Source organism: Aquarana catesbeiana, linkage group LG08 (genome assembly GCF_042186555.1).
Source record: "Aquarana catesbeiana isolate 2022-GZ linkage group LG08, ASM4218655v1, whole genome shotgun sequence".
Classification (NCBI taxonomy): Eukaryota; Metazoa; Chordata; class Amphibia; order Anura; family Ranidae; genus Aquarana; species Aquarana catesbeiana.
In genome coordinates this window covers 282993759-283009727 of record NC_133331.1, presented here as the reverse complement: position 1 = coordinate 283009727, position 15969 = coordinate 282993759, and the positions used below count along the sequence as shown (strand labels likewise).

General features: G+C 43.9%; 1 protein-coding gene across 1 annotated transcript in view; it reads left to right on the top strand.

Moving 5' to 3' along the window:
- Nucleotides 1–1380: 1380 nt before the first annotated feature.
- The window catches only part of LOC141104658 (uncharacterized), a 52886-nt gene continuing 38297 nt past the window's right edge, over nt 1381–15969 (top strand). Inside the window, exons 1-8 of the mRNA XM_073594324.1 lie at nt 1381–1689; nt 6882–7013; nt 7638–7829; nt 7916–8039; nt 8149–8237; nt 10579–10761; nt 10866–10977; nt 13760–14660. Coding sequence (XP_073450425.1) covers nt 6918–7013; nt 7638–7829; nt 7916–8039; nt 8149–8237; nt 10579–10761; nt 10866–10977; nt 13760–14660 — 1697 coding nt within the window. The 5' untranslated portion in view covers nt 1381–1689; nt 6882–6917. The remainder of the gene's footprint in view (nt 1690–6881; nt 7014–7637; nt 7830–7915; nt 8040–8148; nt 8238–10578; nt 10762–10865; nt 10978–13759; nt 14661–15969) is intronic.

Here is a 15969-nt window from a genome sequence, read left to right as displayed (position 1 = left end):
ACGTCTGCATATTACAGCTTGTGAGCGCCGAACTGCGCCCTCTGCTGGTGGACGGCTGCATATTACAGCTTGTGCATCGCAGACCTGCGCCCTCTGCTGGTGGACGGCTGCATATTACAGCTTGTGAATCGCAGACCTGCGCCCTCTGCTGGTGGACGGCTGCATATTACAGCTTGTGAATCGCCGATCTGCGCCCTCTGCTGGTGGACGGCTGCATGTTACAGCTTGTGAATCGCAGATCTGCGCCCTCTGCTGGTGGACGGCTGCATATTACAAATCGTAAGCGCCGACCTGCGCCCTCTGCTGGTGGACGGCTGTATATTACAGCTTGTGAGCGCCGACCTGCGCCCTCTGCTGGTGGACGGCTGCATATTACAGCTTGTGAGCGCCGACCTGCGCCCTCTGCTGGTAGACGGTTGCATATTACAGCTTGTGAATCGCCGACCTGCGCCCTCTGCTGGTGGACGGCTGCATATTACAGCTTGTGAGCGCCGACCTGCGCCCTCTGCTGGTGGACGGCTGCATATTACAGCTTGTGAACGCCGACCTGCGCCCTCTGCTGGTGGACGGCTGCATATTACAGCTTGTGAGCGCCGACCTGCGCCCTCTGCTGGTAGACGGTTGCATATTACAGCTTGTGAATCGCCGACCTGCGCCCTCTGCTGGTGGACGGCTGCATATTACAGCTTGTGAATCGCAGACCTGCGCCCTCTGCTGGTGGACGGCTGCATATTACAGCTTGTGAATCGCAGACCTGCGCCCTCTGCTGGTGGACGGCTGCATATTACAGCTTGTGAATCGCCGATCTGCGCCCTCTGCTGGTGGACGGCTGCATGTTACAGCTTGTGAATCGCAGATCTGCGCCCTCTGCTGGTGGACGGCTGCATATTACAAATCGTAAGCGCCGACCTGCGCCCTCTGCTGGTGGACGGCTGTATATTACAGCTTGTGAGCGCCGACCTGCGCCCTCTGCTGGTGGACGGCTGCATATTACAGCTTGTGAGCGCCGACCTGCGCCCTCTGCTGGTAGACGGTTGCATATTACAGCTTGTGAATCGCCGACCTGCGCCCTCTGCTGGTGGACGGCTGCATATTACAGCTTGTGAGCGCCGACCTGCGCCCTCTGCTGGTGGACGACTGCATATTACAAATCGTAAGCGCCGACCTGTGCTCTTTGTTGGTAGACGGCTGTATATTACAGCTTGTGAGCGCCGATCTGCGCCCTCTGCTGGTGGACGGCTGCATATTACAGCTTGTGAGCGCCGTTTGCACCCTCTGCTGGTGGGCGGCTGTACATTACAAATCGTCAGCGCCGACCTGCGCGCTCTGCAGGTGGTCGGCTGTATATTACAGATCGTGAGCGGCAACCTGCACCCTCTGCTGGTGGATTGCTGCATATTACAGATCGTGAACGCCGACCTGCGCCCTCTGCTGGCGGATTACAAGTAGTGAACGTGTACAGAGCAGCTATAAAATTCCTATACCTAAATCAGCGGCCATTTTTCCGTAGTGCATCCCGTGGAATAAAAAAAAAAAACTAGAGCAACGGCCATTTTGTTATGGTCTACCAGGAAGTAGTACAATTTAGACAAGAGCACAGCTGGCAGAATTCTTGCTCTGCCCATTGTGTATTTAATTCTATAGGGGCATCCTGTATTTACCTGGAATGAACTGAGCCTCCTGAAACAGGTATGAATATTGTTATTTATATATGTAACATTCAGGGTGATATTTTATGCAGGTGGGGTGAACAGGGGCATCAAAGGTGGCATAGCTTGCCATCTGGTGCTTTTGGAGCCTTTTACCTCTGTCTTTGAATACAGATTGTTGTTTCGCACGGCACAAATGGTACGATTCGATGGTCCATCCTGTGGCAACAGTGTAGCAATGACCTCTGCCGCATGTGATGGCCAACCAGATGCCTCCCAACCTTCTGAGATATGAAAGAAGTACATATTGTAGTACAAATATGTAGGTAAAGGACACACCCCTGTCATGCCCTCAGTTACGTGGATCGTAGGAAGCTAATGCACAAAAAAATAACTGGTTAAACCAACCTATTTCCACACAGAGGAACTCTTGAAATAACTTTCCTTGCTTGGGGAACCTCTGCTAAAAATGGCAATATCTACAACTCATGATACATTAGTGTGATGGTCAGCGGGAAGAATGCTCCCTACACTTGGGGTCATTGGGAAGAATTACCCCCTTACAGACAGCAAAAAAGTCAATGGTGTCAGTGGGAACTTTTCTGAGAGGCAGTATTTGCTTATTATTATTATACAGGATTTATATAGCGCCAACAGTTTACGCAGCGCTTTACAATATAAAAGGGAGACAATACAGTTATAATACAATAAAATACAAGAGGATTAAAAGGGCCCTGCTCAGAAGAGCTTACAATCTAATAGGGTGGGGCAGGTGGTACAAAAGGTTGTAACTGTGGGGAATGAGCTGATGGAAGTGGTAGGAGATTAGCTGGAGACGTGATAGGCTTTCCTGAAGAGATGAGTTTTCAAGGATCTCCTGAAGGTAGCAAGAGTAGGGGATAGCCGGACAGGTTGAGGTAGCGCGTTTCAGAAGATGGGAGAGGCTCTGGAGAAATCCTGGAGATGAGCATGGGAGGAGGAGATGAGAGAGCTTCAGAGTAGGAGGCCTTGAGAAGAGCGGAGAGGTCGATTTGGGTGATATTTGAAGACAAGATTGGTGATGTAGCTTGGGGCAGAGTTGTGAATGGCTTTGTATGTTGTGGTTAGTATTTTGAATTTAATTTGCTGGGTGATTGGGAGCCAGTGTAGGGATTGGAGGAGAGGCTTGACAGACACTGAGCGGTTGGTAAGGTGTATAAGTCTGGCAGCAGCATTCATGATAGACTGAAGAGGGGATAGCCTATGGAGAGGCAGGCCAATGAGAAGGGAGTTGCAATAGTCAAGGCGAGAGATAACAAGGGAGTGAATGAGGAGCTTGGTGGTTTCATTTGTTAAAAAGGGGCAGATTTTAGAGATGTTACAGAGGTGAATTCTACAAACTTTTGACAATGATTGGATTTGAGGCTGAAATGACAAGTCAGAGTCTAGGATTACACCTAGTACCCTGGTGTGAGGGGAGGGACTGATGGTTGCATTGTTGATTTTGATGGAAAAGTCATGGAGGGGGGCACGGGCGGGGGGGGGGGGGGGGTATTAATAGCTCAGTTTTAGAGAGATTTAGTTTAAGGAAGTGGTCAGACATCCATGCTGATATGTCAGTTAGTAATGCGAGAGGAGACTGAAGGAGTGAGGTGAGGAGTAGACAGATAGATTTGGATGTCTTCAGCGTATAAGTGGTATTGGAAGCTGTGGGCGGTTATCAAGTGACCAAGGGAGGAGGTTTAGATAGAGAAGAGAAGGGGTCCAAGAACAGAGACTTGGGGGACCCCCACAGAAAGGGGCAATGGAGAGGAGGAGACACAGTTGTAGGTAACACTGATGGAGCGCTGTGATAGATAGGCAGAGAACCAGGATAGAGCAGAATCTCGGAGGCCAAGGGAATGTAGTTTATTGAGAAGGAGCTGGTGGTCAACAGTATCAAAGGCCACAGAGAGGTCAAGTAGTAGGCGTATGGAGTACTGGCTGTTGGTTTTAGCAGTTAGTAAATCGTTAGCGAGTTTTAGTAAGGTAGTTTCCGTGGAGCGCTGCGAGCCAAAGCCAGACTGTAAGGGGTCAAGAAGATTATTTTCACTGAAGTAGGAGCTAAGACGGTTGTAGACTAAGCGTTCTAGAAGTTTAGAGGTGAATGGGAGCAATAAGATGTGTCTTAAGTTGTTCAAGTTGGTGGGGTCCAGTGAGTGCTTTTTAAGTATGGGAGTGATCTGCGCATGTTTTAGAGGGTAGAGGAAGGTGCCACTAGAGAGGGAGAGATTGAAGATGTGAGTGAGGGAGCATAGGATATTATAGGGAGCTTATTGTTCAAGGAACCCCTAGAAACCCCTGTAGGAAACGTAGGGTTCAATGGAACCCTGGTTCAGTAAGAATGCTCCTTACACTTGGGGTCATTAGGAAGAATTACCTCCTTACAGATAGTTTAAAAGATCAATGGTGTCAGTGGGAACTTATCTGAGAGACAGAAATTGCTCATTGCTCAAGGAACCCCTAGCAACCTCTGGAGGAACCCTAGGGTTCCATGGGATCCTGGTCGAGGAAGAATGCACCTTACACTTGTGTTCATTGGGAATATTTACCCCCTTACAGATAGTTAAAAAGATCAGTGGTGACAGTGGGAACTTATCTCAGATGCAGAAATTGGTCATTGCTCAAGCAGAAACCCCGAGTTAAACCCTCAAATTCTTTTGTTCACTGCTAATTTTCCCTTATACTGGGATTGAGAGGGTGGTGAAAGGTTTAGTACAGAAGAACACTTTTGGTACTTAAAAAAAAAAATTGTTTACCATTTTATACATCGAACCAAAAGGAGGCACAGCTGAGGGTGAAGGAGGGACAGAGGGATTTGAACCCTAAAGTGGAACTTCAGTGATTTTTTAATCTTTCCATCTATTAAATCTTCTGCCCTTGTAGTTTTAACTTTGAATAGTAAAACATTTTTTTTCTGCCAGAAAATACCTTATACAGCCCACTTCCTGTTTCTTGTCTGGTAAAAAGCCTAGGCTTATGACATCATGCACAGCTCTCACTCTCTCACTCTCATGAGAGTTTTCCAGGAAGGGAGAGGGGATGAGTCATAAGAAGGCCAATGAGAGCTGCAGAGCTGGAGGTGTGCCTCTGTGTGTCTGTGTAAATCCAGGAAGTAAACAGGCAGCAGCTTCAGCTGCCCACAGTTAAAATGGATGCAGCCAGACTCAGTGGAGGGAGATTTCTGCAGCATATTTACAAGTACAGAATCACAGTATATATAAAACAATATGCAAAGTGGTTGGAGGGAAGCTTCAGAATGACAAAGATCTTTTTATTACAAATTATGTGAGCAGACGGCAGTTCCTCTTAAGGAGGGACAATCCCTCTAAATGGCGGGCAGTTGGGAGGCATGCCATCCCAGACCCTTTAGCTGGGCACAACTATGGGACAAATGGTGCCTATTCTGTAATCGTCCAGAACAGGCAACAAACTGACTATGGCAGTAGCAGGCCACCACTGACCAACTGACCTCAAGGTGACCAGAATAATCAAACAGGTTAGAAAGCCTCTTTGATCTTCGTCGGTCCCTCATGGATAATCTGGTACTTGTGTCTCTTTCCTGCTGCTCGCTTACCCTCCTTCAATAGTATCAATAGCCAAACTTTGGGTGTCCTGAGTATAGGCATTTATGCACAAACCTGGCCTAAAAAGTGGTCATACCATATGTGTGTCCAAATGCCATGTAAGATCTGTGGTGGAACACATGCCATTAACCAGCCTAGGATAATTTTTCCCATCATCAGTCAAGCCCAAGGGGCTTTGACAGTATGACCCTGTTCTTAAAGAATGAATAATGGTTGCTTGCCCTTCTTCTGAGATAACCCCCAATGTAATCTGGTAGTTCCTAATATATCCTTTCAGCTCTAAACTATATCTAAAATTACTAGTCTTATATATGATTTACTACTGGGTTAAAACTCTACACCATCTACCTTGGTGGACATTGTGACCATAGTATTAAAAAAAAGTAGAACAAAAAATATTCTGGTGCTCGCTCATATTTTCTGTGATATTAGAGCTTAGTTTTGGGTTGAGGCCTATAATTAGATTTTACAAGCAATCATTTTTTGCTCCCATGTAATCAAAATTACTTCAAGATCTACCTTAATCTAAGGTCCATTGGGGATCTAAGGTTTGGAACTTACTGTCTAAAGTCTTTTGGGGGTCTACGTCCTATTGGAGGTTGTTATCTAAGGTTCATTGGGGGGTCTAAGGTCCCCATGGAGCTTACTATCTACGGTCCATTAGGGGGTCTAATATCTTGATGGAACTTACTGCCTAAGGTCCTTTTGGTTGTGTAAAGTCCCAAAGTAGTATACTCTCTAAGGTCCATTGGGGGACTAAGGTCTCGATGGAGCATACTGTCTCAGGTCCACTGGAGGGGGGGGGGTTCTAAGGTCCCATTGGAGCTTCCTGTCTAAGGTTTATTGGGGGTCTAAGGTCCCCAATGTAGCTTACTGTATAATGTCTATTGGGGGCCTCAGGTCCCAAAGTAGCTTACTGTCTAAAGTTCTTTGGGGGTCAAAGGTCCTTGTGGGGCTTACTGTCAAAGGTCCATTGGGGGTGGAAGGTCCTTGTGGAGCTTACTGTCAAAGGTCCATTGGGGGTCTAAGATTTCAATGGAGCTCACTGTCTCAGGTCCACTTGGGGGTCTAAGGTCCCATTGGAGCTTCTTGTCTAAGGTTTATGGGGGGTCTAAGGTCCCAAAGTAGCATACTGTCTAAGGTCCTAGTGGAGCTTGCTGGCAAAGGTCCATTGAGGGTCTTAGGTATCTAAGGTCCATTGGGGGTCTAAGGTCCTAGTAGAGCTTGCTGTCAAATGTTTATTGAGGGTCTTAGGTCTCTTTCTGTTTATTGCACAGGTTTAGAAGCAAACATACAGTACAGCTTGGTGAGGTGCCAAATGACTTCTTTGCTTTTGAGGGGAAACCAAAGCAAACAGTGGAAGCCCTCAGAACAAGCTGAACAAACTCTATGTGCATAGTATCCTTGGTGATATTTAGATCCACCACCCTAATGCTGGAAAGCAAATGTCCTATCTATTTAGCCACTATACTAATCCATATCTTTACACCCACCTCATAGAACAGGTAATCTGGGAAAACATTTTGTCCAGAGTAGAAGTTTAAACACCTTAAAACCTTTCTGAAGCAATAATATTAGTTGCAGCACAACTGTATATTTTTATGTTTATGTCAAACCCTTCCTTTAGATTCTTCCATGAGAGCCAGAATCCAGTTCTTCAGTTATGACTGATCCTATGAGACTGGAGGAGCAAAGGAAAACGATAACTGAGAAGATATTAAATTTAACCCTGGAGATCATTTACCTGGTGACCGGAGAGGTAAGGAGGATTCTGAGAGGTCACCTGACAACACCCTTATCTGTATTAATAAAACACAGACCTCAACTGAGAGGTGAGGAGGATTTCTGGAGGTCACATGACATCACTTTTATCTCTATAAATAAAACACAGACCTGACCGGAGAGGTGAGGAGGATTCTGGGAGGTCACATGACATCACTTTTATCTCTATAAATAAAACACAGACCTGACCGGAGAGGTGAGGAGGATTCCTGGAGGTCACATGACATCACTTTTATCTCTATAAATAAAACACAGACCTGACCGGAGAGGTGAGGAGGATTCCTGGAGGTCACATGACATCACTTTTATCTCTATAAATAAAACACAGACCTGACCGGAGAGGTGAGGAGGATTCTGAGAGGTCACATGACATCACTTTTATCTCTATAAATAAAACGCAGACCTGACCGGAGGGAGGAGGAGGATTCTGGGAGTGTTGCATGTCTTCACCCTATCACAGTTAATAAGACAAGGAGGTTACTAAAAAAAACTGTCTGTAACATCACTTTTTTATATTGTGATAAACCAGGAGGACTATGTTGCACACATGTGGGGTGTGAATAATGTTCTCTTTATAGAGAGACTATCTTTTCTTACACAGGATTACAAAGTAGTGAAGAAGACATCTACTGAGCATATGACAGCTGGTGGACATCCCTATGGACCAGGAGCATGGACCAGGAGCCAGAACCTCTTCATGGTAGATGCATCTAATTTCCTGATACTTGAGAGATATAAAGGCATAAAGATTCTAGAAGTCACCCAGAAGATCATTGAGCTGCTGACAAGGGAGGTGAGTGGTGTTGGGAATTCTGGGGCATTATCCAGTAACAGACAAGGGATGTGTCTGGATGGTGACTGTATTATTGTGTGTGTCAGGTTCCTATAAGGTGTCAGGATGTCACTGTCTATTTCTCCATGGAGGAGTGGGAGTATATAGAAGGACACAACGATCTCTACAAGGACGTCATGATGGAGAATCGGCCGCCCCTCACATCACCGGGTAAGAGGAGACTTTCATTTCTTGTATTGAGGATCCACCTAGATACACACATCCTCTGATATAAAGACATAGAAACAATGTATTCAGTCATTGTGTGTGTTTCCTACAGATGGATCCAGTAACAGAAATCCCCCAGAGAGATGTCCCCGTCCTCTGTATTCCTGGTATTTAGATCACAAGATCCTTCAGGAAGATCAGGTATAGTGTTCTGTTTGAAATGCTGCTATACCCATTGGCATAACTCTTTTAGACTCAGTCTGGCCAGACAGTATGGTCACCTTCTGACTCAGCACAATCGGCACGGAAGTTGAATCCAATTTCTACTTCAGATAATAGCAGTACAGGGGATGTTTGATGTGTAAGAAGACTATGGGGTTGATTTACTAAAATTAAAGAGTGCAAACTCTGATGCAGCTCTGCATAGAAACAGCTTCCGGGTTTTATTGTCAAAGCTGAAGTTAGAAGCTGATTGGCTACCATACACAGCTGCACTAGATTTTGCACTCTCCAGTTTGTAAATCAACACCTATGACCTTCCATAACCCTGTGTTTTTCGAAAAACTAAGACTGACTGAGCCCGGGTTCACACCTATGCGAATTAGATGTGCGTTTCCCCACATCTAATTCGCATAGCAGGAGAATGTGACTGGCACCCTATGGAGCCGGTTCACATATCTCCGGGGCGGCTGCGGAGCGCACTGCACAAAAACGCTGTGCGTCTTTGGCTCCATTTCAGGGCCGAATTCAGGCATAGAATCGGCCCTGATTCATCCGTGAAACGAGGAACAGGGACGCACAGCGATCTTGTGCGATCCGCAGCCCGTTATAGTGTGAACCCGGGCTCAGGGAACATGAAAGAAACAAAGATAGTCTAGCTAGGACTAAGCTGACTAGTCTAAAAGTATATGTAAACCCTCATCTTGTAAAGCAAGCCAATTTAGTTTCAAATAGAAACGAAAGGCAAAACATTTGTGCATAGATATATAAAAAAAAATTATAAATAAAAAAAAAATTTCCTTTTTTATAAGTGCTCACATTCTCTCTGTTCTCAGCTTCATAAGGAGTCCAGAGAGCTAGGGGAGGAGAAACAGCAGTACACTGGTCTTCCCAGTGAATGGGTGTGCAGGGGAGAGTATGTCAGGACAAGTCTGATTATTGGAGGAGAGCAGGCTGAGTTCCCAGCATAGCTAGAAAGATGACCATGGTGTGCTCTCCTGCTTAGTGTGGTCAGTTTTTGGTAGGAAAGTAGAGGAACTGGCAGGAACACCAGGGATTTCACACAAAGGAAGCAATACAAAGATAGCAGTATACTTTTTCATACAAGTGCATGGTACAGCAGGCACATATTAGGAATATGAAATGTTGGGTTTAAATATTCTTTAACCGGTTTAACATTTACTGCGGCAAGACGGCCCAACTGCGTAAAAAGATGTACCTGTACGTAGTTTCATGCAGTAGCCTCTGAGGGCGCACGCGCAAGTGGATTGGTCAGAGGGGGAGCCAATCAGTGGGTCCGGCGGACGCGATGTCTGCCGGCCATCCGCGATCATTCCACACAAAAGCAGAACGGTGATCTGCCTATGTAAACAAGACAGATCGCTGTTCTGACAGGGGAGAACATAGAGATCTTGTGTTCCTGCTAAGCAAGTCAGAGCAACCCCCACACAACTAGAAAGCACCCCCTAGGGACACACTTAACCCTTTGATCGCCCCTGGTGTTAACCCCTTCTCTGCCAGTGTCATTAGTATACAGTAACAGTGCATATTTGTAGCACTGATCACTATATTAGTGTCACTGATCCCCAAAACAGTGTCAGTTAGGTTTCTGAAAAATCGATGATTGTCGCCATTACTAGTAAAAAAGTTTATAAATAAAAATTTCATTAAAATATCCCATAGTTTGTAGACGCGATAAATTTTTTTGTGCAAACCAATCAATATACACTTATTGGGATTTTTTTACCAAAAATATGTAGCAGAATACATATTGGCTTAAATTGATGAAGAAATTCAATTTTTTTTTTCGATTTTTTTATTTGATGTGTTTTATAGCAGAAAGTTAAAAATTTTTTTTTTTTTTTTTTTTTTTCAAAATTGTTGGTATTTTTTTGTTTATAGTGCAAAAAAAAAAAACGCAGAGGCGATCAAATACCACCAAAAGAAAGCTCTATTTGTGGGAAAGAGAGGACATCAATTTTATTTGTGTACAGTGTCACACGACCGCGCAATATTGTCAGTTAAAGTAATGCAGTGCCGTATCACAAAAACTGGCCTCATCATGAAGGGGGTAAAACCTTCCGGGGCTGAAGTGGTTAAACAGGAAGGGAGGTCAGAGGAAAAAAACAAATCACATTAGCAAGATTTAGTGGCCCTAAACGGCCACTAGGTGTCAGCGTACTACAGAACAATGTAAACCTGATGCATGTCAATACAACACAGAAAAAATCCAGTTTGGTTTGTGATTTTTCGCAGATATGCTTTATGACTTACCTAGAGGCCGTGTGGACCCTGGTTAATAAACCTATTTTGTATTAATCAGACTGAACATCTGATTAAAGTCGAAGTCACAGAGAGAGAAGAGACTTTTTTAAGGACTGATGTGCAATGTAAGACAGAGAAAATTCCTACAGATGGATCCAGTAACAGAAATCCCCCAGAGAGATGTCCTCTGTATTCCCGGGACTCCACACAGGAACATCAGAAGATCCCTCAGGAGGATCAGGTAGATGGAACATAGCTCCCTGTTCTCTATAGCAATCCATTCCCAGCTCATAAAACCAAAAAATACACCTTCTGTTTTTTGGGGTTTTTTTTGGTGTTATATAGGAAGAAAACTGGACTGAATACAACACTAAGGACAGAGAAACCCAAGAGCAGACGTATGTGATGGGCGATGAGCCATGTGAGGAGGAGGACATCCCTCCAGAGATCAGCACAGGTGAATAATAACACCCAGATCTTTCCTTCCGGGGCAATTTTTTGAATTTTTTTTTACACTGATGTATCATGTATGACAAAATGCTATCACATAGGGAACGTTTGGCACCCTATGTGATTAAAAAAATTAAGTGTAAAAAATTAAAGTTACACCCAAACACATGACCCCTCCCCCAAAAAATGTTGACCCTCCCCCAACATATAAACAAATACAAACATAAATGTGCACCAAGGGAAGAATGTTTATGAAAGCGACAATTGTGCTCCGTCTCATCATCAATTTTAAGGCTTGACATGTTGGGTATCTATTTACTCGACACCACATCATCTTTTACATTTGACCAAAAAAAGTGTCTCTGCTAAAAAAATATATATATATATATATATATAAGGTTTGGGGGTTCTAAGTAATTTTCTAGCAAACAATACTGATTTTAACTTGTAAACAACAAGTGTCAGAAAAAGGCTTAGTCTTTAAGTGGTTAAACTGACCTAATTTGCAGACCGAAGTTCATCCCTTTGATCTAAGGGGCAACTTGTCAGCCTGACAAGTCGCGCTTCATTCAGTACAATGGAACCGTCCTAATAGAAGCGACTCAAGTTGTTCCGACTTAGATAAAATGTCGTTTTGCAAGCCGCACTGAAGTCGCGCTGTACGGGGCGGCTTCAGAGTCGGACGAGAGTCGGGCGACTTTGAAGCCAGCACTAAGAGATGTTGTTATAAACTTGGCAGGTTGCCTGTGTTTTTTTTTTTTTTTTTTTTTTTAAGACAGCTGTCTGCTGTGAGCAGAGAACTCTGCATAGAATCGGGAAAATGCTTTGCTAAGATCGCAAGGGGGGAAGAATCACGATCTGATTCTTTAACAATTAATCGCGCAGCTCTACTTCACATGTGTGATGCAATTTATAGGGGCAACACTGGCACTTTTACAATTTGTCAAATATTATTATTGTTTTTTTTACTTTTTTTTTTTTGTTATTTTCATTTTACTTTATTGCTATTACAAAGGGGCAGGTGACAGGTCCTCTTTTGGAAACATCAGGGCCAAAAGATAGACCTGGCTACTGAAGCTGGAGAATGACAGCTCTGAACCCAGAAGGAACAAAGCCATCCAGGTTCCTAAAAATGCAGAGGAGATCAGGGAATGGTCATTTCTGGAGCTCCTCCTGCTCTCAGTCTTTGAGCAGTTTACCATGGTCCTAGGCTTTTGGGTGGGGGTTCACCACCTTCCGATAAAAGTGATCAGGGGACTCTAGAACTCTTCTAACTTCTTGCTGGGCACAGGGTCAATGGAGCCATGACCAGTTTTCGGTAGCTTTCCACAAAAACAGGATGCCCTTCCTATACAGCACAAAGTGGGTTGCTGGAAGTAAAAAGACACTATATGTCTCAGCTTAGAGAAAGAGCCAAGAATGAGAGTGCTTGAAGGAATTTTAATCTTTCTTCTTTAATTTTTTTTATTTTTCTTCAGATAACAACTATAAAAAGAACAATGGGCAGCCAACACATTTCAGGGGCCAAAACAACCCTTCATCAGGGATATAAAATGTTTATGAATATCAGGTGGACTCTGAGAAAGCTCCTGAATCCAAATCAGAATAGTCTATTGCCCGGTCTATCTGCCAAAAACATTGAGATCCAGTGATACAGTTATAGATTTATCTACAGGGCAGACTGCAGAATCTGGCCGTAGACTCGAAAGCAGGGGTAGGCAACCTTGACCCTCCAGCTGTGGTGAAACTACAAATCCCATCATGCCTCTGCCTCTAGGAGTCATGCCTGTGATTGTCAGGGTCTTGCAATGTCTCATGGGACTTGTAGTTTCAAAACAGCTGGAGGGCCGAGGTTGCCTACCCCTGCTCTAAAGAGTCAATATGGTTTCCCATTGTAGGAGTACTTATACATGTCTTAACAAAAACCTCTTATGAATATGAGATAAAACACTTTTGGTTGGAGTTGGGCTTTGTAAAGATTGACTCTACTTGTCCAATAGGAACAAAAAAAATAGGTTTTAATAGGGAAAAGATCATGACAAATGAAAGTGTAATTCTCACTTGGTAAACACAAAAGAGAGAGGGTGCACCAGCCTAGCGCATTATCCCAAGGTAACATTTACTGTAAGATAAAAATAAATCAACTCTTCTGTCCCAACTGTCTTAATGTGTTTTGAGGGTGGCACCCTCTTCCTCAGGCTCTGAAAAGGGTACTACCCTCGAAACGCGTAGACAGTTGGGATCCAGGTGGTGTCCTCCCAAACCCAGAAGCATGCGGAGTGGACCAACTAACTCTGATATTTTTTATGAGCTTAGTCTGATTTGGTGTTTGTGAGTAGATTTATCTTTGTCTTACAATACATTTTACATTGGGATAACATGCTAGGCTGGTGCGCCCTCTCTCTTTTGTGTTTTTATAGTACGATATTGGGGCTCCCTCAGTCCTAAGAGTGCAGCAAAGTGTGGTGTTTCCATATTTCCATTTGAGAAGTGAATGAATATAAAGAACTGTTGCCAGACCACCACCACACTCATGCACGGGAGGTGTTTTGTCTTCTTGTAATTCTCACTTAGTATTTGTAGCTCAGTTCATGGTAGGTACTTATAATTACTGATTTCACTAGGAACTTTAAAACATAACTAAGTAAAAAAAAAAAAAAAAAGTTACATTTGGTCCCAATAAATTTCTTAGAATCATTTCAGAGATCTTGATCTGCATTCATTCCCTTTATGCTTGTGTCTTCAAGTTTACAAAGTTCTTCTCCATCTTCTTGTCTTATGTTCTGCAGATGGACGATACAGAGATTACAATGTGGAAAAACGACCCATTGTTGCTCGTGATAGTGTGGTTGTAGATGATGTCACATCCGATTCTTCAGAAGCAAACTCCATTACCCCGGATCTCCATCCAGTCATTCTCAGTGCAGATCTGTTGTCTGATCCCTCCACACATGGGGGGAATTTTCCTGACCACTTACCTGCCATCACCCAATCCACAGATCATATAGAGGGCGGAGCCTTCCTGTGTTCAGAATGTGGTGAAGGTTTTACTCAGAGATCAGAACTTGGGTTTCATCAAAGAACTCACACTGGTATGAAGACCTATTCCTGTTCCAAATGTGGGAAATGTTTCAACCACAAAGCTCATTTTATGTCGCATGAAAGAACTCATACGGGGGAGAAGCCGTTTTCCTGTCCTGAATGCGGGAGATGCTTTGCCGAGATATCAAACCTTACCAAACATCAGCGGTCCCACACGGGGGAGAAGCCGTTTTCCTGCTCCGAATGTGGCAAATCTTTTACGCGGAGAGGATATCTGATTTCTCATCGGAGGATTCACACAGGGGAGAAGCCGTACTCTTGCACTGAATGCGGAAAATGTTTCGCTTTTAGGTCAGACCTTGCTAAGCACAAAAGAATTCACACCGGCGATCGTCCGTATTCCTGTTCTGAGTGCGGGAAAGGGTTTGCCCAGAAGTCGAACCTGGTTCAGCACCAGAGAATCCATGCCGGCGATCATCCGTATTCCTGTTCTGAATGTGGGAAATGGTTTTCTTGTAAAAGACATCTGATCGGGCACCAAAAAACTCACACGGGTGACCGCCCGTATTCATGTTCCGAGTGCGGGAAAGGTTTTATCTATAAATCGAGCCTGGTGCGACATGAGAAGATCCACAGTGGTGAAGACCCATATCTGTGTCCTGAATGCGGGAAGCGGTTTTCTAGGAGGTCCACCCTTACGTCACATCTCAGCTTTCACCGGAGGCAAAAGGTTCCTGGGCAGGGTGTGGTAGCTGAGTAAGAACATGGACAACGTGGGTGTCTTGGTGTCCTAAATTATAAAGAATAAAAAGATTTGTTTTAAATGTTTTTCTTTTATTCTTGTTTTATTGAAAATGTCCTCCAACCTCAGAAGTTTTCTTGGCCCTAAGAGAAGTACGAGGACTGCCTGTATGAGGGTGCATGTGACTCCTTGACCCTTCTTGCCACACGAAAAGTGCTGGTGCTTGCCCATTGGCTTCTTAGATACCCAGCATTGTCACATGGGAACTGGGAGGTAGTCCTGAGCTCTGTGAGAGCCCCAAATTCTGCCTTTCTTCCATCTTATACACAGTGAGCCAGTATTAAAGCCACTTGGTCGAAGAAAGCCCTCTCATGCAGCCCATCCATATGTTCCAACCCGAATTTGCCAGACACCTGTACCTGCCAATCCCTTTCACTTGTTTGACTGTAGACCAACCCATCCTGACCATTACCACTTCAAGTTTAACCACTTGCCCTCTGGAAGGTTTTACCCCATTCATCACTAGACCACTTATTGTTATTCAGCACTGCGCTACTTTAACTGAAAATTGCGTGGTCATGCAATGCTATACCCAAATTAAATTTATATCATTTATTTATATTATTTATATCATTTTTATCATTTTCACACAAAAATGACTTTCTTTTGATGGTATTTGATCACCACTGGGTTTTATTTTTTATTATATAAACGAAAAAAGACCGAAAAGTTTAAAAAAAAAACAATATTTTTTTACTTTTTGCTATAAAACATATCCAATAAAATATGTAAAATTTAAGCCATGTCTTTGATCAAAAAAATAAAATAAATCCCAATACAGTAATACCTTGGATTACGAGCATAATTTGTTCGAGAAGCATGCTTGTAATCCAAAGCACTCCTATATCAAAACGATTTTCCATATAAGGAATGACGGAAACTCAGATGATTAGTTCCACAAGCATTGCTGTTGTATGCAGTACTGTATGTGGCCAGAGGGGCGGGGGCGCTGGTGACGCTCGGAGACACTCAGGAACTGCTCCCAGCTGGGAGTGTCTCAGAGTGAACGATAATATATCTACAGCGCTTATAGGATAACTGTAAACCAAGTGACAGGAAACAGGGATCAATTACTGTAACCCTGCAGTGATACTTTCAACATAATAATAAAAAAATATATTCAAATATTAAAGTGGTAAGTGCTCCAAATAAAGT